The sequence below is a fragment of the Anomaloglossus baeobatrachus genome, chromosome 4, assembly GCF_048569485.1.
Source record: "Anomaloglossus baeobatrachus isolate aAnoBae1 chromosome 4, aAnoBae1.hap1, whole genome shotgun sequence".
Taxonomy (NCBI): Eukaryota; Metazoa; Chordata; class Amphibia; order Anura; family Aromobatidae; genus Anomaloglossus; species Anomaloglossus baeobatrachus.
Genome location: NC_134356.1, coordinates 477,816,574 through 477,840,647, shown reverse-complemented (window position 1 = coordinate 477,840,647; position 24,074 = coordinate 477,816,574). Strand labels below are relative to the sequence as shown.

At 45.2% G+C, this 24,074-nt stretch overlaps 1 protein-coding gene across 1 annotated transcript in view; it reads left to right on the top strand.

Annotated features, from left to right (window-relative positions):
* LIPC (lipase C, hepatic type) overlaps positions 1-24,074 on the top strand; it is a 324,937-nt gene that overhangs the window by 76,976 nt on the left and 223,887 nt on the right. The window contains exon 2 of the mRNA XM_075342733.1: positions 21,710-21,778. Within this exon, the coding sequence (XP_075198848.1) occupies positions 21,710-21,778 (69 nt within the window). The remainder of the gene's footprint in view (positions 1-21,709; positions 21,779-24,074) is intronic.

Genomic DNA, 24,074 nt, shown 5'->3' with positions numbered 1-24,074 from the left:
TCATCCATCCATCCCTCCCTCTATCCCTCCCTCTATCCCTCTATTCATCCTTCCATTCATCCCTCTATCCCTCCCTCTATCCCTCCATTCATCCCTCCATTCATCCATCCATCCATCCCTCCCTCTATCCCTCCCTCTATCCCTCCATTCATCCCTCTAGCATCCATCCATCCCTCCTTCTATCCCTCCATTCATCCCTCCATTCATCCCTCCATTCATCCCTCTATCCCTCCATTCATCCCTCTATCCCTCCATTCATCCCTCTACATCCATCCATCCATCCATCCATCCCTCCCTTCATCCCTCTATCATCCATCCCTCCCTCTAGCCCTCCATTCATCCCTCCATTCATCCCTCTATCCCTCCATTCATCCCTCTATCCCTCCATTCATCCCTCCATTCTTCCCTCTATCATCCATCCATCCCTCCCTCTATCCCTCCATTCATCCCTCCATTCATCCTCTATCATCCATCCATCCCTCCCTCTATCCCTCCATTCATCCCTCCATTTATCCCTCTATCATCCATCTATCCCTCCCTCTATCCCTCCATTCATCCCTCCATTCATCCCTCTATCATCCATCCCTCCCTCTATCCCTCCATTCATCCCTCTATCATCCATCCATCCCTCCTTCTATCCCTCCATTCATCCCTCTATCATTCATCCATCCCTCCCTCTTTCCCTCCATTCATCCCTCTATCATCCATCAATCCCTCCTTCTATCCCTCCATTCATCCCTCTATCATCCATCCATCCCTCCCTCTATCCCTCCATTCATCCCTCCATTTATCCCTCCATCATCCATCCATCCCTCCCTCTATCCCTCCCTCTATCCCTCCCTCTATCCCTCCATTCATCCCTCTATCATCCATCCCTCCCTCTATCCCTCCATTCATCCCTCTATCATCCATCCATCCCTTCCTCTATCCCTCTATCATCCCTCTATCATCCATCCATCCCTCCCTCTATCCCTCCATTCATCCCTCCATTCATCCCTCCATTCATCCCTCTATAATCCATCCATCCCTCCCTCTATCCCTCCCTCTATCCCTCCATTCATCCCTCTATCGTCCATCCATCCCTCCCTCTTTCCCTCCATTCATCCCTCCATTCATCCCTCTATCATCCATCCATCCCTCCCTCTATCCCTCCATTCATCCCTCCATTCATCCCTCTATCATCCATCAATCCCTCCTTCTATCCCTCCATTCATCCCTCTATCATCCATCCATCCCTCCCTCTATCCCTCCATTCATCCCTCTATCATCCATCCCTCCCTCTATCCCTCCATTCATCCCTCCATTTATCCCTCTATCATCCATCCATCCCTCCCTCTATCCCTCCATTCATCCCTCTATCATCCATCCCTCCCTCTATCCCTCCATTCATCCCTTTATCATCCATCCATCCCTTCCTCTATCCCTCTATCATCCCTCTATCATCCATCCATCCCTCCCTCTATCCCTCCATTCATCCCTCCATTCATCCCTCTATAATCCATCCATCCCTCCCTCTATCCCTCCATTCATCCCTCTATCATCCATCCATCCCTCCCTCTATCCCTCCCTCTATCCCTCCATTCATCCCTCTATCATCCCTCTATCATCCATCCCTCCCTCTATCCCTCCATTCATTCATCCATTCATCCCTCTATCATCCATCCCTCCCTCTATCCCTCCATTCATCCCTCCATTCATCCCTCTATCCCTCCATTCATCCCTCTATCCCTCCATTCATCCCCTCTATCCCTCCCTCTATCCCTCCATTCATCCCTCCATTCATCCCTCTATCATCCATCCATCCCTCCCTCTATCCCTCCATTCATCCCTCTATCCCTCCATTCATCCCTCTATCCCTCCTCCCTCTATCCCTCCATTCATCCCTCCATTCATCCCTCTATCCCTGCATTCATCCCTCCATTCATCCCTCTATCATCCATCCATCCATCCCTCACTCTATCCCTCCCTCTATCCCTCCATTCATCCCTCCATTCATCCCTCTATCATCCATCCATCCCTCCCTCTATCCCTCCATTCATCCCTCCATTCATCCCTCTATCATCCATCCATCCCTTCCTCTATCCCTCCATTCATCCCTCCATTCATCCCTCTATCATCCATCCATCCCTCCCTCTATCCCTCCATTCATCCCTCCATTCATCCCTCTATCATCCATCCATCCCTCCCTCTATCCCTCCCTTCATCCCTCTATCATCCATCCCTCCCTCTATCCCTCCATTCATCCCTCTATCATCCATCCATCCCTGTATCCCTCCATTCATCCCTCTATCATCCATCCATCCCGCCCTCTATCCCTCCCTTCATCCCTCTATCATCCATCCATCCCTCCCTCTATCCCTCCCTTCATCCCTCCATTCATCCCTCTATCATCCATCCATCCCTCCCTCTATCCCTCCATTCATCCCTCCATTCATCCCTCTATCATCCATCCATCCCTCCCTCTATCCCTCCATTCATCCCTCCATTCATCCCTCTATCATCCATCCATCCATCCATCCCTCACTCTATCCCTCCCTCTATCCCTCCATTCATCCCTCCATTCATCCCTCTATCATCCATCCATCCCTTCCTCTATCCCTCCATTCATCCCTCCATTCATCCCTCTATCATCCATCCATCCCTCCCTCTATCCCTCCATTCATCCCTCCATTCATCCCTCTATCATCCATCCATCCCTCTATCCCTCCATTCATCCCTCTATCATCCATCCATCCCTGTATCCCTCCATTCATCCCTCTATCATCCATCCATCCCGCCCTCTATCCCTCCCTTCATCCCTCTATCATCCATCCATCCCTCCCTCTATCCCTCCCTTCATCCCTCCATTCATCCCTCTATCATCCATCCATCCCTCCCTCTATCCCTCCCTCTATCCCTCCATTCATCCCTCCATTCATCCCTCTATCATCCATCCATCCCTCCCTCTATCCCTCCATTCATCCCTCCATTCATCCCTCTATCATCCATCCATCCCTGTATCCCTCCATTCATCCCTCCATTCATCCATCCCTCCATCCATCTTTGCAGCTGAATAACCTGCTTCTGGCGTCTCACCTGCAGTATAGAGGTCAAGATAACAAAATATAGGTTTCAATGCAGGCAGTAGCTCAGTGGTAAAGCTGTTGCCTTTGAAACAATGAACTCACAGTTCCACAGGTTCGAGTCCCGGCCACCCCGAAAATTCAGAGCTGTGATAATTTAATTTAATTTATTCACTGCACTGAGGGGAGGAGCCGGGACATCAGCTGTGAGCCACAGGAGTGCGGGACACACCTCTAAAATCGTGGCAGTCCCGCAGAATCCAGGACAGTTGGGAGGTATGGTATAGGACCCCCGTCATCTGAGCTGTATAATCCACCCCTCTCCTGATCTGTATGGGCCCCCACTCCTGTGCTGTATGAGCCCTCTCAGACCAATAGGTGACTCACCTTGAGCTGTATGGGACTGCCAGAGCCATATGTGCTGCCACCCCAGAGCCGTATGTGTAACCCCGCAGAGCCGTATGCGCTGCCACCCCAGAGTAGTATGCCACCCACCCTGGTAATGTGTATGCCCCCCAGAGTTGTATACTACCACAGTAATATCTATGTATGCACTTCAGAAACATGTATGGCTCCCAGTAATGTCTATGCCCGCAGCCCCTCCTGTGAAGTATATGTACCGCCCTGAGAGGGGCCCAGCCGCTTCTCCGCTGCTCGGGCCGAGCCGCTCGAGGTCCGGGCTCGGGTTGTCGGTGGCACGAGCGCTTCCGGACCGCGGGCCACGTCGCTCTTTTAAGGGGGAGGCAGTAGGGTGGTGGTGGTGTGGGACGAAGCGCGCAGCCGGGAGGGGCCGCGTTGTCGTCCTACGGGTCGTGACGCCACCCATGAGTCGTGGTGACGAGATGCACCACCGTTGCGGCTGGAGTGAAGGTGGGCTCGTCTGGGATCGGTGTTGCGGCCGCAGCCTAGATGTTAGCCCCTCCGTGGGTAGGGGCGGTGTGTCCCGGGGCCCGATGGGGGAGACTGATGGCGATGGTGTTGATGGTGATGATGGTGTTGTTGTCGGGGTGCAGGGTGCGGTGCTGCGGTGCAGTGTCGTCCCCGGATGGCACTGGTGTACTCACGATTAATTCACACTCAGAGTCACTGGTAAACCAAAGTTCGGGTATGGTTGGGTCCCACAGCCGGCTGCTTGTGTCCCCTGTGAGGTTGATGGTGGCCCCTTTCCCTTGCACCTCTTGTTGTGGTTTTCCGGCTCCCCTGCCTGGACAGTGGTAGCCCGCTCCCCGGCGTTGAGCTGCCGGAGGAGCCCTCGGTTGCCCGCAGGCGCTGGCCCGTCGGATGTTTGGCCCTTGGCGGTGGCTCTCACCCGGTATCGGTGGGCTTTTGCCTTCTTTCGGGACTTTGGGTGTGGATGAACCCGTGAGGTCCAGCCAGCAATCAGTCAATTTGCCTAAACTCAGTGGCTTCTAAGCTAGGACGGGGTCTGAATACCCGGTTTCTGGTGCTCCGGTACACGGTTGACTGCCCGGTTCAGGGCCGGCGGTCTCCAACCCTGGCCCGGTCCCTACGGTTGCTGTATCGGTACTCCTGCAGATGGCCACCACCGTCTGCTTGCCTGATGTTTCAAGGGTCCCAGGCTCCTACCCGGGTCCCTGACAGCTCTGCAACTCTACTCCTCTCACTGTCACACTCTACAACTCCCAACTTAGACTGTTTGTATTTCCTGCCTCAGGCCAGTAGTCTCCTCGGTGGGCGTGCCTTTCCGCCTGACTCCGCCCACCTGGTGTGCCCTACTGGCCCTGAGGGAGGCATCAGGTCTCCCTTTCGGGTGACGGGTGTGTCCTCACAGGGGATGGGGGTGTGTGTGTAATGTGGTAGGTGTTGTTACCTGTGACCCCTGGGGTTCAGGGCGTCACATATTTCCTGTAGCCCTAGCCCCTCCTGTGATGTATATACAGCAGTCTGTGTGTACTGTATGCGGCCATGTCTGTTAGTGACGACCATCCCGCAGTGCGGCCTGCACATCCACATGCCCAGGAGGAGCTGGACGAAGACAAGCGGGGGAGGTGAGTGAGGCTGTTGCCGGCTTCTCCATATCAATATCTCTAATGTGTCTGTGTGCATGTATGATATGTATATCTGTGTGTCAGTGTATATGAGTGTGTATAGATTTCTGTCTATTTATATGTATTTTTCTTAATTTCTCTTTAAATATCATATTGCTCGTTTTATAAGATGCACCGGATTATACAACGCTCCCCAAATTTAGAGAAAAAAAAAATGGGATCTGTATTATAATCAGGGGTCACAGGAGGCAGGGGCGATAGTGAAGTATGGCGATACTGTGAGTGGTACAGAGGAGGGCCCAGATACTCACTGCATGGCTGCTCTGCTCTGTGCGAGGCTGCTCTGTGCAGCTCTGCTCTGTGTGGGGCTGCTCTGCTCTGTGTGGCGAGCGGTAAGGTACCGGCCATTCTGAAGATGTTGGCGGTGAGGACTTCTTCAAATAATGGCGGCGGGAGTCCGCGCATGCGCAGATGAGAGCTTGAGCCGAGAGCTCCATCTGCGCATGAGCTGACTCTAGGCGCCATTATTTGAAGAAGACCTCACCACTAACATCTTCAGAATGGCCGGTACCTTACCACTCGCCACACAGAGCAGGTAAGCCCCACGCCGAGCAGAGGAGCCCTGCACAGAGCAGAGCCGCTCCGCACAGAGCAGAGCCGCGCCGTACAGTGCAGAGCCGTGCTACAGAACAGAGTGAGCCACACAGAGCTGTGCCCCGCTGCGCTGCACAATGCAGAGTGAGCCGCACAGAGGAGAGCTGCGCTGCCTGGCGCAAAGAGCAGAACCACGCTGCACACCGCATAGCATCTCCCCCGCCTCCTGTGACCCCTCTCCACCTCCCAGTAAGCTACGTTTGGATTTTAAGATGTACTCCTCATTTTCCTCCCATATTTTTGGGAGGAAAAGTGTGTCTTATAATCCGAAAAATACGGTATATATATATATATATATATATATATATATATATTTATTTATATTTATATATCTACACATATGTCTGTATGTGTACGTATCTGTATGTGTGTGTCTATGTGAGGATGGGGCCCACTGAGACTCCTTCACCCGGGGCCACAAAATCCTAGAGCCAGCCCTGCCTGCATCCCTATGTGTCACACAGCCTGTACCCCAACGTACCCCTCACTGAAACACCCTGCACCCCTTCACACTATTTTGTCACAGTCTGCAGCCCTCATATGCCACTCACCCTGCAGCCCCATCTTACCTCATTACAAGTCCCAGCTCCTTCAGGAATCAGTATCTCCTGATGATTGTTTTCTGACCGGCAAAACTTTGGCTCCTCCCACTTGATCACATGGGCGCGACATCATCGCAGGTCCTGGCAGTACCACTAGCATGTATTTTCGTCATCTACGCTCCCTCTGAGCACGGGGCCCGGGGCAACTGCCCCCTCTGTCCCCCCGCTAGCTACGCTACTGGCGGTGATGTCTCGTTCTGAGAACGTTATTAGAATAAGGCTGCATAGTGGTTACGGCCGATGAATGGTAGGTATGGAATTTCACATGAGCGTAGGAATTTATGTGCTACCACTGACTGGCAGTGACCTATGGAGCTGCACTGAAGTAAATAGAAAAATGTGAATCCACTACAATCTGTGAATCACAATTTTCATGTGTTGCTATAGGAACCAAACTGTAACTGTTATTTATTTATTCTTTTCAGAATCCAATAGTACACGTGAATAGAAGAAACTTTACAAAATATGTTATTAAAGAAATCTGCTTATTTCAGCTTCTGGAGTGATCTTTTATGTTCGATACTCATAATTCACAAGTAAAATCTGTCTTCAGTAATTATAGACTTTGCAATTACTAAGATAGGAGATAACGGCTGCTCATGAATTCTATGTATAGGGGAGGGGTGAGGAGGAGGGAGGAGCTAAAGGCAGACACTGACATTCTGCTGCAAGTTCTCTTGAAATGACAGTTACACCTTAAAAGCATGAACAACATACATGTGTGAACGCAAACCTCTAAGAACAAACAGTTGTAAATGGAAGTAATGTTGCTTTCTACAAACTGAATAAAAATGTTAAAAAAAATAAATAAATGACTGTGTAGGAAGAAAGAAAGGTGGAAGAAAACTATCACTTTGAGAAGACCGCTTATGATCTAGACCAGAATTTTTGTCATGGCATATATCAGTTATCCTTATGTAATGTAAATTGGCACTCTTTATTAAGACCACTCTTCTCAAACATTATGTCAGTGGTCATCTTAATGATATTTAATTGTATTTTTATGTTATAGTCAGCTTTCTACAGTAAATATATTATGCACCGGATACTTCTAGGATTGTAAAGTGTTTACTGCCTCTAGTTCCAAATTATTCAAGGTTCTATCTTTGACCAATGACATAAAAATGTGCTTGCTCTTTTGACTCTAGCATTTGAATGACTGAAAATACAGAAAACTTATATGTTATAACTATTGATGGGCGAACTTGCAGATATTCAGGATCTGCATGACTAACCGGACTTAAAAAACTACAATTTGGTTCCTGCCCGGAATTGATCCTGGATATCTGGCTAGATGCCGGTCCCCATATAAGTCAATAGGGACCAGAATCCGGAGATTAAAAATGATGGTAGAAGGGATAGGGGGATAGGAGCAGGCGCGCTATAATTACAGAGACTCCGGCACGGCTGTAACTGCTCCCATTCACTTCTGGGACCACCCATTACGCTTACGCATATGCACGGCTTGCCCTGCCCACCGGTGTCTGTGATTGACGCGCCCCCACCCTAAGTGCTTCCAGTCACAGATGCGCATCTATCAGTACAGTAAAAATAAATAAATTAAAAAATTGGAGTAGGGTCCCCCCCCATATTATGATACCCAGCATAGAAAAAGAATATGGCTACAGGCTGTGCGCCTATCTTGGCTATGTATCAAAATAAGAGAACCACTTTTTTCTTTTTTAATTATTTAAATCTATCGTCCTGCACCAGTCTGTGCTTTGTATTGTTTATGATTATTGTACTTGTCCCTATTATGTATACCCCTTTCACATGTAAAGTGCCATGGAATAAATGGCACTATAATAATAAATAATAATAATAATAATAATAAATATTTTTAAAAAAAAAACAACATGTGGTCCCCCCAATTTTGATAGCACGCCATAATAAAGCTGACAGCTGGAGGCTGGTATTCTCAGGCTGGGGAGGCCCATGGTCCTTTATATGCGACAAGCCCAGCGATTTACCCAGCTCTTCCCAATTGCCCTGGTGCGGTGGTAATTGGGGTAATAAGGGGTTAATAAGAGCCCACAGCTGCAACTAAGCCCTAAATTAGTAATGGGGAGGTGTCTATGATAAAAAAATCCACGCTTTTATTAACCCCAAAACACCCCTGCAGGTCTGAAGTAATCCACATGAGGTCCCATAACGATTCAGCTCTGCTACATCTGAAGTTCACAGCGAGCACCATAGAGCATGACCGCCTGTTGTGAGGTTCAGGCAGAGAATGAATGAGCCGTGTGAGGAGTGGTGATGTCACTCAGGTTATTTGTGGTCACAGCTGGAGGTTCCCATGGTCTTCCACTTGTGATAGCAGGTAACCTGACCTCAGGTGACCTCAATGAACTCTCTCACTGAGTTCACACACCTGCATCTCCTGGCAGAAAACTGAGGTTTTTTTGCCAAGTGAAGCGCAGATTTGCTGCTAAAATGTTTACACCATATTCCTGCACACAGTCCACACCTCCTGGCAAAAAAAATGCATAACTACGGCATGCGCTATGATGCGGTAGTGATGTGTTTTTTGCCAGGAGGTGTAGATTGGGTGATTGGGTACAGGAATATGGTGTAAAAATTTCAGTACCAAATCTGCATCACTTGGCAAAAAAAAAAACACAGTTTTCTGTCGCCAGGAGATGCAGGTCTGTGAACTTAGTGAGAGTTTAGTGAAGTCACCTGGGGTCAGGTTACCTGTTGGTAATGTCATGTGTATTGTGTTTTTTTACATCACCATCGTTACATGTTGGGGCTTTGCTATTCCTTTAGGGACTGCTTCAAGGCAAGTTAGGATTCCTCATTTCTATCTTTGAGGTGTAGCAAGTTTCTACAGCAGTGACGAGGTGTCTAGGTGTGTTAGGAACATCCCAATGCTACTTCTAGTGTTGTCCGATAGATAGGGGATTGCGGTCAGCTTAGTTTCCATCTACTCTTGTGGTTTTTGTTTTTTCCTGATTAATGGGATTTTTGTGATCATCCATGGTTACAAGTTCATAACACGCACAAGCAGGTGCAGGAATGCTCCTAAATCCAGCTCACCATGTGCACTTGGTAGTCCTTTTTTATGGTGCACAGAAAATCTCCAGCCAAGAGGTTAGCACAAAAATTCAGGAATCCGGCACAACATCTTCATAAAAAAACAAATTTTATTAATCCATTAAAATCCAATAAAAAGGACAAGACCCGTTTCGGGGACACCCTTGTTCACAATCTCAAGGGTGTCCCCGAAACACATCGTGTCCGTTTTATTGGATTTTAATGGATTAATAACATTTTTTTTTATGAAGATGCTGTGCCAGATTCCTGAATTTTTGTACCAGCTCATAACAGTATCACCGGTCACACAAAAAAAGGTACTCAAAATAAGGGAATTTTTTTTTAATTCTGTATATTATTCCTCTTATTCTGTGGGTTCCGTGGGAGATCTTTTGCTGGCATGGATATTAACCAGTTGTCTGACCGTGTTGAGCATCTTGCTTTGGAGGTTCAGGGTATATCGGCTTATCTTAGACAGACTCGTGTTGTAGAACCTAAAATTCCCATTCCTGAATTGTTCTCGGGGGATAGGTCTGAATTCTTGAACTTTAAAAATAATTGTAAATCATTTTTTGCCTTAAGACCCAATTCCTCAGGGAGTCCTGTGCAGCAGGTTAGGATTGTCATCTCCTTGTTGCGCGATGACCCTCAGTACTGGGCCTTTTCCTTGGTACCTGGTGATCCGATTCTTGATGATGTTGATTCCTTTTTGCAGGCCCTGGGATTGTTGTATGACAAACCTAATGTTGTGGATCAAGCTGAGAAAGCCTTGATGGTATTGATCCAGGGCCTGGATTCCGCTGAAATTTTTTTGCCAGAGATTCAGAAAGTGGGAGGTCCTTACCAAATGGAATGATGATGCACTTGCGGCCCTTTTTCGGAAGGGTCGTGCGGATACTGTGAAAGATGTTATGGTAGGATTTCCTATCCCTTCTGGTCTCGATGCCTCCAGGACTTTAGCCATTCAGATTGACAGACGTTTACACGAGCGCAAAAGGATACATGCTGATGTATTGCTTGCGGAACAGTCTTCGGAGCCTATACAGTGTGATAGGGTTCTCTCTCTTACTGAGCGGCAGGTTTTAGATGGAGAAACAAGTTGTGCTTCTATTGATGGAGAAACAAGTTGTGCTTCTATTGTGGAGACGCTTCTCACACTACAGTGCCTACAAGTAGTATTCAACCCCCTGCAGATTTAGCAGGTTTGATAAGATGCAAATAAGTTAGAGCCTGCAAACTTCAAACAAGAGCAGGATTTATGAACAGATGCATAAATCTTACAAACCAACAAGTTATGTTGCTCAGTTAAATTTTAATAAATTTTCAACATAAAAGTGTGGGTCAATTATTATTCAACCCCTAGGTTTAATATTTTGTGGAATAACCCTTGTTTGCAATTACAGCTAATAATCGTCTTTTATAAGACCTGATCAGGCCTGCACAGGTCTCTGGAGTTATCTTGGCCCACTCCTCCATGCAGATCTTCTCCAAGTTATCTAGGTTCCTTGGGTGTCTCATGTGGACTTTAATCTTGAGCTCCTTCCACAAGTTTTCAATTGGGTTAAGGTCAGGAGACTGACTAGGCCACTGCAACACCTTGATTTTTTCCCTCTTGAACCAGGCCTTGGTTTTCTTGGCTGTGTGCTTTGGGTCGTTGTCTTGTTGGAAGATGAAATGACGACCCATCTTAAGATCCTTGATGGAGGAGCAGAGGTTCTTGGCCAAAATCTCCAGGTAGGCCGTGCTATCCATCTTCCCATGGATGCGGACCAGATGGCCAGGCCCCTCGGCTGAGAAACAGCCCCACAGCATGATGCTGCCACCACCATGCTTGACTGTAGGGATGGTATTCTTGGGGTCGTATGCAGTGCCATCCAGTCTCCAAACGTCACGTGTGTGGTTGGCACCAAAGATCTCGATCTTGGTCTCATCAGACCAGAGAACCTTGAACCAGTCTGTCTCAGAGTCCTCCAAGTGATCATGAGCAAACTGTAGACGAGCCTTGACATGACGCTTTGAAAGTAAAGGTACCTTACGGGCTCATCTGGAACGGAGACCATTGCGGTGGAGTACGTTACTTATGGTATTGACTGAAACCAATGTCCCCACTGCCATGAGATCTTCCCGGAGCTCCTTCCTTGTTGTCCTTGGGTTAGCCTTGACTCTTCGGACAAGCCTGGCCTCGGCACGGGTGGAAACTTTCAAAGGCTGTCCAGGCCGTGGAAGGCTAACAGTAGTTCCATAAGCCTTCCACTTCCGGATGATGCTCCCAACAGTGGAGACAGGTAGGCCCAACTCCTTGGAAAGGGTTTTGTACCCCTTGCCAGCCTTGTGACCCTCCACGATCTTGTCTCTGATGGCCTTGGAATGCTCCTTTGTCTTTCCCATGTTGACCAAGTATGAATGCTGTTCACAAGTTTGGGAAGGGTCTTAATTAGTCAGAAAAGGTTGGAAAAAGAGATAATTAATCCAAACATGTGAAGCTCATTGTTCTTTGTGCCTAAAATACTTCTTAATACTTTAGGGGAACCAAACAGAATTCTGGTGGTTTGAGGAGTTGAATAATAAATGACCCTCTGAATAAACTTTTCACAATTTAAAAAAAAAAAAAAAAAAAAAGAAAGAACATTCTTTTTTGCTGCAGAGCATTTCACACTTCCAGGCTGATCTACAGTCCAAATGTCACAATGCCAAGTTAATTCCGAATGTGTAAACCTGCTAAATCTGCAGGGGGTTGAATACTACTTGTAGGCACTGTATCTCTGTCTACCCTAAACGAGAAAAGAGATTTGCTCATTCATTTACTGTGGGTACTGTGCAACCTAAATTTCTTTTGTCAGTCTCTTTAATTTGCTCGTTATCCTCATTTTCTGATATGGCTTTTATTGATTTAGGGGCCACCCTGAACTTAATGGATTTTGGGTTTGCTAAAAATTGTGACTTTCCCATGGTACCTTTGCAAACTCCTATTCCCTTAATGGGCATTGATGCTACTCCATTAGCTTAGAATAAACCCCAATTTCGGACCCAGGTGACTATGAGGGTTGCACCAGCTCATCAGGAGAATTGTAAATTTTTGGAACTACACAACTTGCATGATATTTTGGTACTGGGATTCCCTTGGCTGCAGACTCATAATCCAGTTCTAGATTGGAAATCCTTGTCTGTGGTTAGTTGGGGTTTTCAATGTGTGCATACTGACCTTTCTCTGTTGTCTATTTCTGCTCAGACACATGATGTACCTGAATATTATTGGACTTCCTTGATGTGTTTAATGAGACTGGATCTGATTCCTTGCCTCCACATAGGGAGTGTTATTGTGCCATTGAATTAGTGCCAGGTTCCAAATTTCCTAAGGGACGGATTTCAATTTGTCTGTGCCCGAACATGATACTATGCAAACTTATATTAAGGAGTCATTGGAAAAAGGTCATATTAGACCGTCATCTTCACCCCTGGTTGCCGTTTTTTTCTTTGTGTCCAAGAAGGATGGGTCATTGAGACCTTGTATCGACTATCGCCTCCTTAATAAACTCACTGTTAAATATCAGTATCCTTTGCCCCTGATGTCAGATCTGTTTTCCAGAGTTAAGGGGGCTAAATGGTTTACTAAACTTGATCTTAAGTGGGTGTACAATTTCATTCAAATTAAGGAGGGTGATGAATGGAGGGGCATTTTGAGTACCTAGTGATGCCTTTTGAGCTCACTAATGCCCCTTCCGTCTTCCAGTCATTCATGAATATTTTACGGGAACTAATTGGTAAATTTCTGATCGGCTAATTGGATGATATTTTGATTTTTTCTGATGATTGGGACTCTCATGTTGAGCAAGTTTGGACTGTTTTTCAGGTACTTAAGAACAATGCATTGTACGTTAAGGGGTCAAAATGTCTCTTTGGCGTACAAAAAATGTCCTTTTGGGATATATTTTGTCCCCGTCTTCTATTGAAATGGATCCAGTCAAGGTTCAGGCCATTCATGACTCGGTTCAGCCTACCTCTTTGAAATCCCTTCAGAAATTTTTGGGTTTTGCAAATTTCTACCGTAAATGTATAGGCAATTTCTCTAGTATTGTTAAGCCTTTGACAGATTTGACCAAAAAGGGAGCTGATGCTGAGAATTGGACCCCACCCAGAGGCCATTATGGCCTTTCAGGATCTTAAAAAGAGATTCACTTCTGCCCAAGTCCTGCCGCAACCTGATGTTTCTCTTCTGTTTCAAGCGGAGATAAATGCTTCAGAGATTGAAGCAAAAGCTGTTTTGTCTCAAAGAGATCCTATAACTTCCAAACTGAAGCCTTGTGCCTTCTTCATTCGGACATTTTCTCCATCTGAACGAAACTATGATGTGGGTAATCGATAATTATTGGCTATGAAGTGGGCTTTTGAAAAATGGAGACATTGGTTAGAGGGGGCTAGACATCAAATTATGGTATTCACTGATCATAAGAATCTGACCCACCTTGAATCTGTCAAGAGACTGAATCCTAGGCAGGCCAGGTGGGCTCTATTTTTTGCAAGTTTCGATTTTGTGGTCTCTTTTCTACCGGGCACCAAGAATATTAAAGTAGATGCCCTCTCTAGAAGTTTCTTTACTGATTCTCTTAATGTTGCTAAGCCATCTACCATCCTGAATCAAGGTGTGGTCCTCTCTGTCATTTAGCCCAATTTGAGGTTAGCACTTCAGAGATTTCAAGGGGATAAACCTGAGAGATGCCCTGTGGAGAAGCTGTATGTTCCTGAACAATGGAGGAGTAGAGTGATGTCCGAAATTCATTGTTCCGTCTTGGCTGGTCATCCTGGTATTTTGATACTAGGGATCTAGTGAGTAGGTCTTTTTGGTGGCCTTATTTATCTCGGGATGTCAGGAGTTTTGTGCAATCTTGTGGGGTTTGTTCTAGATCCAAGCCTTGTTGTTCACGTTCTAGTGGGTTGTTATTGCCATTGCCTGTACCTAAGAGACCTTGGACTCATATCACTATGGATTTTATTTCTGATCTTCCTGTCTCTCAGAGGATGACTGTTATTTGGGTTATTTGTGATAGATTTTCTAAGATGGTCCATTTGGTACCATTGCCTAAGTTGCCGTCTTCATCTGACTTGGTGCCCTTGTTTTTTCAACAGGTGGTTCATTTACATGGAGAGGAGTTCAGTTTGTGTCCAGATTTTGGAGAGAATTTTGTTCTAATATAGGAATTGGGCTGTCTTTTTCTTCTGCGTTTCATGCTCAGACCAATGGTCAGACTGAGAGAGCAAACCAGACCTTGGAAACCTATTTGAGGTGTTTTGTATCTGCGGATCAGGATGACTGGGTTTTGTTTTTGCCATTGGCAGAGTTTGCTCTCAATAATAGGGCTAGCTCTGCTACTTTGATGTCTCCGTTTTTCTGCAATTTTGGGTTTCATACCAGGTTTTCTTCAGGGCAGGTTGAGGCTTCGGCCTGTCCGGGAGTTGATTCTGTGGTGGAGAATGCAGCAGATTTGGGGTCAAGTAGTGGACAAATTTTTTCAGTCCCAGGAGAATGCCCAAAGGTTTGCCAACTGGCGTCGGACTGTTGGTCCCCGGTTTAATGTGGGGGATATGGTTTAGTTGTCCGTTGTCCTCAAAAAATATTCCTATGAGAGTTTCTTCTCCTAAATTTAAGCCAAGATTTATTGGGCCTTATAAGATTTCAGAGATTATTAATCCTGTATCTTTTAGTTTGGCTCTTTCTGAATCTTAAATTTCACAATGTTTTTCATAAGTCTTTGTTAAAAAAAACATGTGGAACCAGCAGTTCCCAAGGCAGCGCCCTCTGATCCTGTATTGGTAGAAGGGGATCTAGAGTATGAAGTAGAGAAAATTTTGGATTCTCGTCTTAATTGACGAATGTTTCAGTACCTTGTTAAGTGGACGGATTATGGTCAGGAGGACAATTATTGGGTTTTTGCTTCTGACATTCACGCTGACAGATTGGTTTGTGCCTTTCATCATGTCCATCCTGACCAACACAGTGGCTCTGGTGACCCCTCCTCAAGGGGGGTGTACTGTTGTTAATGTCATCTGAGTGGGTGCTGGTGTGCATCTCCCTCTGGTGACCAGGAATGATAATGAAGCTGAGTCTGAATCTGTGACTCAAACAGGTGTGTATTAATTGGGAATACAGGAAGTCCTATTGCAAATCAGCCTAGTGTAATTAGGAGAGCAGTTTCTGCTAGCTACTGCCATTGATAAATGTTCCTTCTGCCTCTGAAGATGGCTTGGAGTTTGTCCATCAGTTTCCTCCATTTATCCTGCGCCAGAATTCACTCCACATAAGTTTGCTGGTTTTCTTCGCCATATTGCCTGGTTTGCCCCTACGGGTGTTTGTGTTTTTGTTTCCATTTTGTTCTGTGTTTGTTTTCTTGTATGTGAGGATCTGGCTCTCAGCTATTTTTGAGAGGGAAGTTCCTTCAGCAAGAAAGGGAGTTTCTCCCTGTTCTGATTTTGATTATTTGCACTTTTGAATATTATTTGTTCTGTGATTTTGTTTCTTTCCATTATATCTGCAGTTCTGTCTCAAGTGTCTGGCACAAGAGTACCTGGTATAGTGGGAGAAAGACCGTGTGGTCTTAGATCTTTTTTCTATCAGGAGTTTGGTATTTTTTGCAGAGTTTTTTGCTGGCCGCAATCAGTTATCTTTCCTGTCCTGTTGTATCTAGTAAGTCGGGCCTCACCTTTGCTAATCTATATTTTCTGTGTATTGTGTTTTCTTACATCACCATCGTTACATGTTGGGGGCTTGCTATTCCTTTGGGGACTGCTTCGAGGCAAGTTAGGATTCTTCATTTCTATCTTTGAGGTGTAGTAAGTTTCTCCGGAAGTGACAAGGTGTCTAGGTGTGTTAGCAACGTTCCACTGCTACTTCTAGTGTCGTCCGATAGATAAGGGATTGCGGTCAGCTTAGTTTCTAACTACTCTTGTGGTTTTTGTTTTTTCCTGATTAATGGGATTTTTTGTGATCATCCATGGTTACCAGTTCATATCAGAGGGCCTTGGGAATTTCCATCTGTGACCGCAACTAGCCTGAGTGATGTCACTGCTCATCGCGGCTCAGTCTCTGCCTGAACCTTACAGCATTCGGTCATGTTCCATGATCGAGCTCTGTGCCTTCAGTAATGTAGCAGAACTGGAACCATTGTAGGATCTTGTGTTTACTACATCGGACCTGCAAAGTTGTTTTGGGGGTTAACAACGTGGTGAAACAGGGATTTTTAAGTCTATTATTTCCAATAAAGGATTTTTTCGGTGTTAGTGTTTATTTACTTTTACTTACAGATAAGTAATGGGGGGGGTCTCAAACGCCTGCCATTACAAATCTATGGCTTAGTGGCAACTCTGGGCTGTGATTAACCCAATTACCAACAAAGAAGAGCAACCAGGAAGAGCTTGATAAAGTGTTGGGATTGTTGCATGTAATGGATGGAGCAATCCTAGCCAGCTACAGGCTGCTATTTTTAGGCTGAGGGGCTCTCAATAACTATGGATTTCCCCAGCCTGAAAATACCAGCTCCCAGCTGTCGGGGTTTATCATGATTGGGTTTTAAAATTGGGGGGACCGCATGCTGTTTTTTTTTTTTTTTAAATATTTTTTCTAAAAAACAAGAAAAGCTAGCATGAAGTTCCTCTTATTTTGATACACAGCCAAGAGGAGCATGGCTGGGGGCTGCAGCTTGTAGCCGAATGCATTATCCGTGCTGGTATCATAATATGGGGGAACCCTACGGCAATTTTTTTTATTTATTTATTATTACTGTACAATAGACCCGCAGACTGTGTCTGTTATTGGAAGTGTTAAACATTCTGTCACTCAGTGTGGGGGTGCATCTTACTGCAACCAATCACAGGCAATGGTGGGCGGAGAAAGCAGTGCATATGCATAAGTCTAATACGCGATTTCGGAAGTGAATGGGCAGCCGTAGGAGCAGTTACAGCTGTTGCAGAGGTTTGGTAACTATAGCACTGCTTGCTTTTATTATTTTTTTTTCTTTATTTTTCTTTTAATTTTTTTGTATTACCCGAGTGCTGGACCCAGATCATTAGCCGGAATTCCCTGAGAACTCCAGCCCGGGTCCAGCACCTGGATACTTTTGAAACAGTGCGGATCCAGACTTTTACAGTCCTTGTACGCCCATCCTTAGTTATAATTAGTGATGGGTGAACCCGAACTGTAAAGTTTGGGGTCTGTACCGAACACATGGTGTTCGTGCACACGACCCCGAACACAAGCTTTCTGGGACGTTCTTGTTACAGTTCGGGTCCAGGGGCTGTTAAAAAAAAAAAAAAGCACATTATTAAAAAAGCATTATGATTATACTTACAGGTCCCGCGACGCGTCCCAGCGCTTCTGCTTCCGCGTCCGTCCGATCATTGCTGTTCCCCCCGGTAAGCACCTCTGGCTTAAAGGACCTGCCGTAACCGTGACATCATACCCATGTGACCAGTCACGTGTGAATGTTGTATTACCTCATTGGTTGCAGACTGGTCACGTGAGTATGACGCCATCAAAGGTCCTGGTGTGCCGTGATGCGAGTGTCATCACATCACGGCGCACAATCTCCCAATGGCAGCGTGTCAGCGGCATGTATTTCCATGCAGCTGAGGCGCTCCTGTCCTGAGAGTGGGGTGATGCAAGGCGAGACGCAAGTGCAATCATCCTCTCACTGTCAGCCTCTGCTTCATCACTCTGTCCAGAGAGATGTAGCAGACCTAACATGGCTCTCTCTGCTTCTCACTATATATAGACAGCCTGTGCACAGTGATGAAGCAGAGTTGACTTTGCGCTTTGCTTCTCACTGTGTATAGACTGTGTCTGTGCACAGCAATGAAACAGAGTTGACATTGCTGTCCCTCTGGATTACGTCGGACTAATAATTTTTTCATAATAAAGATTGAGTGTTGTGTTTTTTTTAGTTTCCTAGAAATTCATAGTGGCCATGTCTAATTTGGCATGACACAATGAATTTCGGGCTTAGTACCATCTGAGAATACAAAGCTGGTATTAACCCCTTTATTACCCAGCGAGCCACCGCCATCACGGCCGCTGGACGAGGCGGGTATAGTGCCTGGAAATGGCGCAAAGAAACAATGCTCCATTGCCGAGAATCTCAGCCCCCAGCTGCCTGGCTTTACCTGACTGGCGATAAAAATACGGCGGGAGCCCATGCATTTTTTTTTTTAATTATTTTTTTAAATTAAAAAAAATTAATGGGCTTCCCTGTATTTTGATTGCCAGCCAAGGTAAATCAGGCAGATGGGGGTGGCAGCCCCAAGCGGTCTGCTTTATCTGCGCTGAGGATCAAAAATACCGCGGAGCGCTACCTCATTTTTTTAATGACTTATTTAATTTTACAGTACTGTGATATCAGGCAATCAAAATACAGCGAAGCCCATTTTTTTAGTTATTTAAATAAATAATTTAAAAAAATATGCATGGGTTCCCGCTGCATTTTCTATTGCAAGCTAAGGGTAATCCAAGCAGCTACTGGCTGCTAACCCCTACTGCTTGGTGTTACCTTCACTAGGAATGGAAAATCAGGGAAGCCTTTTTTTTTTTCTTTGCCAAAAAACTAAAAAAAAAATGACGTGGGCTTCGCCATATTTTTGTATGCTAGCAAGGTACAGCAGTCAGGTACGGGCTGCCCCCAACCCCTCTCTGCCTATTTGTACCCAGCTGGGAACAAAAAATATAGGGAAGTCCTTTTTTTAATTATTTCATGAATTTCATGAAATAATTAAAAAAAACGACATGGGCTTCGTCCAATTTTTGTGTTCAGCCAGGTACAACTAGGCAGCTGAGGATTGGAATCCGCAGCAAAGGTTGGCCCAAGCTTTGTGGGCCCCCCGCTGCCAATTGCAGTCTGCAGCCACCCCAGAAAATAGCGCTTTCATATAAGCTCCATCTTATGGTGCTGTATCCAACTCCTCCAGCGGCCCTGGTGCTGGGTGGCACGCTGGGTAATAATTGGTTAATATCAGCTTTGTTTTACTAGCTAGTATTAAGCCAAAGATTCTTAATGTCAGGCAAGTTTGACCCGGCCATTAAGAATCCCCAATAAAGGGTTAAAAAAAGACACCACACAGAGAAAAAATACTTACTGCCTCTCACGCCTCCACGATCCTGGTTTTCTGTCTTCTTTCTCCTTCAACCCATGCAGCTCTGCTATATCAGACAGCACAGGATGGGAGGAGGAACACTGCTGCTCCCCTTGCAGTCCAATCACTCAATAAGTGAACAGAAGTTGCAGGTTGGTAAGCGGTGACGTCACCGCTGCCATCATTGCCATAGTAACCTGGTGGGCGGGTTACTGTAGCAACGGTGATCTCCGATCACCAGATTCCCCGCGCCGCTATTCATCACCGGCTGTAGCAGCCAATCCCTGCATGTGGGCTGACTCTGTAAAGAGCGCCGACATGCAGAGATGGGGAGCCGACCATGTGCCTGAGCATCTCACTGGTACACGGCACTCGACGAGTATACCGAGTACTAAGATGCTTGAGCGAGCACCGCGTACCGGCGAGATGCACTGACAGGACCTAGCATGACATCATAGCCATGTGACCAGTCTGTAGAAAATGAGATAATACAATATTCACACGTGACTGGTCACATGCTATGACGTCACGGAAGGTCCTTTGGTTACCAGGCTGCACAGCGATGATCAGACTCGGAAGGAGAAGCATGACGTCATAGCCATGTGACCAGGCTATAGCCCATGAGATAACACAACATTCACACGTGACTGGTCACATGCTATGACGTCACAGAAGATCCTTTGGTTACCGGGCTGCACAGCGATGATCAAACTCGAAAGGAGAAGCGGCGGGAGACAGAGTCTGCAGGACGCGTTGCGGGACCTGTAAGTATAATGACAATGTATATTATTAACTGTATTCTTTATTTTACAGCCCCCCCCCCCCATTGCATAACTGTAAAGTCCAAGTTTGGTGTTCGGAAGCAAGTTCGCGTTATATCAGAAAATTAACACGAACTTTACAAAATGTTCGAACGAGTCTCCCGAACACCAAACATCGGGGGGTTTGCCCATCACTAGTTATAACAGTAAAGTCAGTAGATAAATAGATATCTGAAAGTTCTTGGTGCACATTTTAGAATGCAGCAATAAATGGGAAAATAACTGTGCTAAGGGAATCATTTACCCAAATGTAAAATGCCTGGAGCAGAACAAGTTATGCATATTACCTCGAGCGTTTTTACTCATGTTAAAAAACAAAACATTGTGCATTTAAGGTACAGAATAAGATGCCTCAATCAAAATAGACAGTCTCATAGAAGAGAAGACAGAAGGTCTCCAAGTATAAAACTGGCTTTTTGCCTGGATTGCATTATAAATGAGGCTGATGCATTTAACTATACGGTACAGTTGGCAGCATTAAATTCCAGGAATTCATAGATTCAGCTACACAGTATAGTTGGCAGCATAAAAAAAAATAAGTATGTCATACACACTCACAGCATTGGGATTTCATCAGTATCAGGTATTTTCATACCCAATATTTTTTCTGCATGGTAACAAATAAAAGCTAGCATTTTCCCACGCCCCACCCGCCCTCCTTCCGAAACTCGCATGCAACATCCAGATCCAACACTAGCTCCCCACTGCTGCTCAGATCTCAGTTTTTTGTTGTAGCGGTGATGTCATGTCAACAGAGTGCATCACTGCTGTAGCCAATCAGTGAGCTGTAGCAAAAATCCTGAAATCTGAGATTGGCTGCAGCAGTAATGTAAGATGTTGGTGTGATGTCACTGCTGCAGCAAATACACAAGGTCCTAAGCAGCAGGCGACCATCAGCAGACCAAGGGAGGGTGAATTAATTATCTCTTTTAAGACAGCATGCTATAATTGCAACTTTTTTATGTACTTTCTCATAGTCTTCACTATTTCTATATAATTTATTAAAAAATGCAGGTGTATAAAAATGCTGAAAACTCATGATATAATTTTATATAAGCCAAAAAAATGAAAAAATGTGTAATGAAAACCAAAGCAAAAAGCAATATCCATTTTGAAATTTTTGCAGTTTCTTGAATTTTGTTGTACATTTCTAGATGACCTCCCTGGTATAGTGTTCTAAAGAAAGGAGATACAAGTACCATATCTATTTACAGGGTGTATAAATTAAATTATACCTATATACAGTCGTAATCTGTGAAAATGTCTAAAAATGTCAGCAGTGCCTATTGTTGGATTCTGGCAATAAACACTAGAAATATTTTTGTGTTTCTTTTTGCATCATATTCATTAAGTTGTAAATATTATGTTTTTAGAATAGTTATTCTAATTTTTCTAATGGTCTATAATTCTAGGTCTTTCTGATGGAAAAGCTGGAAAAAATACATTGCAAAACCCCAAAAGTAGTAGTCCGTATTCTGCAGGTAATATTATATTACTGTGTATTGAATTGATATATTAGATGTGATCATTCTTCTATACAGTGTGTCCACCCATATCCTGTCCACCACCATTAACTTGAGAACGGCCGAAGCTATAGGCATAGAAGTGGTGTCTAGGTACTGTATAGTAAAGTAGCCATGCGCTACGGAATGAAACCATGAAACAACGGAGTTAGCATTTTTATCTCAAATGAAACAACGGAGTTAGCATTTTTATCTCGAAAACGGAACAAGATAGAGAAGAAAAAGGGAATTACAAAGTTGTAGGGCATCATCAATTCAATGCGAATCAACACCTTGCATACAGAAATGCTATGATTAGAATGTGGAAAACTCACAAAGCTGCGGACGTGAAACGATACTTCATGGAGACCTTCCTACTAGTCAGTGGGTATAGTGGCTGCGTGGAGTGGCCTCCACGCTCTCCTGACCTGACCTGATGGATGCGACAATCCTGGGCGGCTGCAGGCTGCTATTTTTAGGCTGGAGGGGCCAAAAAAGCATGGGTCTCCCCAGCCTGAGAATACCAGTTTTCAGCTGTCTGCTTTATGATGGCTGGGTATCAAAATTGGGGGGACCGCATGACAGTTTTTTTTTTTAATTATTTAAATAATAAAAAAGCTGCATGCTGTCCCTCTTATTTTGATACACAGCCAAAATAAGCACATAGCTGTGGACTGCAGCCTGTAGGCGTATGCTTTATCTGTGCTGGATATCATAATATGGGGGCAGCCTACACCAATTTATTTATTTTTTTCACCAATACAGATGCATAGACAGTGTCTCTGATTGAAAGCAGTCAGACACGCTGTCTAACAGTCTGCAACAAATCAGAGAAAGGGAACTGCCAGTGGATGAAGTAAGCAGTGCATATGCATGAAGGATAATGAGTGGCCCCGGAAGTAGTGTTAGGTGTACTTTGCACACTATGACATCGCAAGCCAATGCTTGCGATGCCGAGCGCGATAGTCCCCGCCCCCATCGCAGCAGCGATATCTTGTGATAGCTGCCGTAGCAAACATTATCGCTATGGCAGCTTCACATGCACTCACCTGCCCTGCGACGTCGCTCTGGCCGGCGAACCGCCTCCTTCCTAAGGGGGCGTGTCGTGCGTCATCACAGCGACGTCACACGGCAGGCGGCCAATAGAAGCGGAGGGGCGGAGATGAGCGGGACGTAAACATCCCGCCCACCTCCGTCCTTCCGCATAGCTGGCGTGAGCCATGGTGACGCAGGTAAGCTGATGTTCCTCGCTCCTGCGGCTTCACACACAGCGATGTGTGCTGCCGCAGGGGAATGAGGAACAACATCGTACCGTCGCTGCAGCTACATTATATAAATGTCGGACACTCCACCGATGATACGATTACGACACTTTTGCGCTCGTTAATCGTATCATAAAGGATTTACACACTACGATATCGACAGCGACACCGGATGTGCGTCACTTTCGATTTGACCCCACCGACATCGCAGCTGCGATGTCATAGTGTGCAAAAGTACCCCTTAGAGCTGCATGGGAGACTTGGTAAGTATAACGCGCTTGCTCCAATCCCCCTATTATTTCTGCCACCATTTTAAGGCTTCTGGTCCCCACTGAGTTATATGAGAACCAACATACGGCCATATCACCGGGATCAATTCCGAGCCCAAATCGTTTTTTTTTTAACCAGGTTGGACCCGGGTATCTTCGAGTCCGCCAATCACTAATGCCCACATAACTGCCACAAAAATTACATTTTAACTATATACTGCAATGCAGCAGTATGGCACAGGTTGATGTCCCCTAAAACTCTTAATATGGTGAGGAAAAAAATATTTAAATCACTTCCTTATTTTTCTTTAATAACTAAATAATAACAATATGCATTGATGGTATCAGCACAACCATAAAAATCTGGTCTATTAAAATATAAGATTAACTCCAACCATAAATACCGAAAAGAAAACTTTGCACTTTGCACCCAAAAAAATTCAATAAAAGACCATGAAATATTGTATATAACCCAAAATGGTGTAGATAAAAATGTTTTCTTGCCAACCACAAAAAAGTAAGCCTTCACACAGCTCCATTGTTCAAAAAAATGTTAACGTTATAAATGACAAAAATGGTGACATTTTTTTTCAAATTTCAGAAAAATGTTTTACCACTTAAATGAAAAAAATAAAAATAAACATGTTTGGCATCACCATAATAATACTGACCTAAGGAATCACATTGTGAGGTTATTTTTACTGCATAATGAACATCCCAAAAACCTCAAAATACATGGAATTG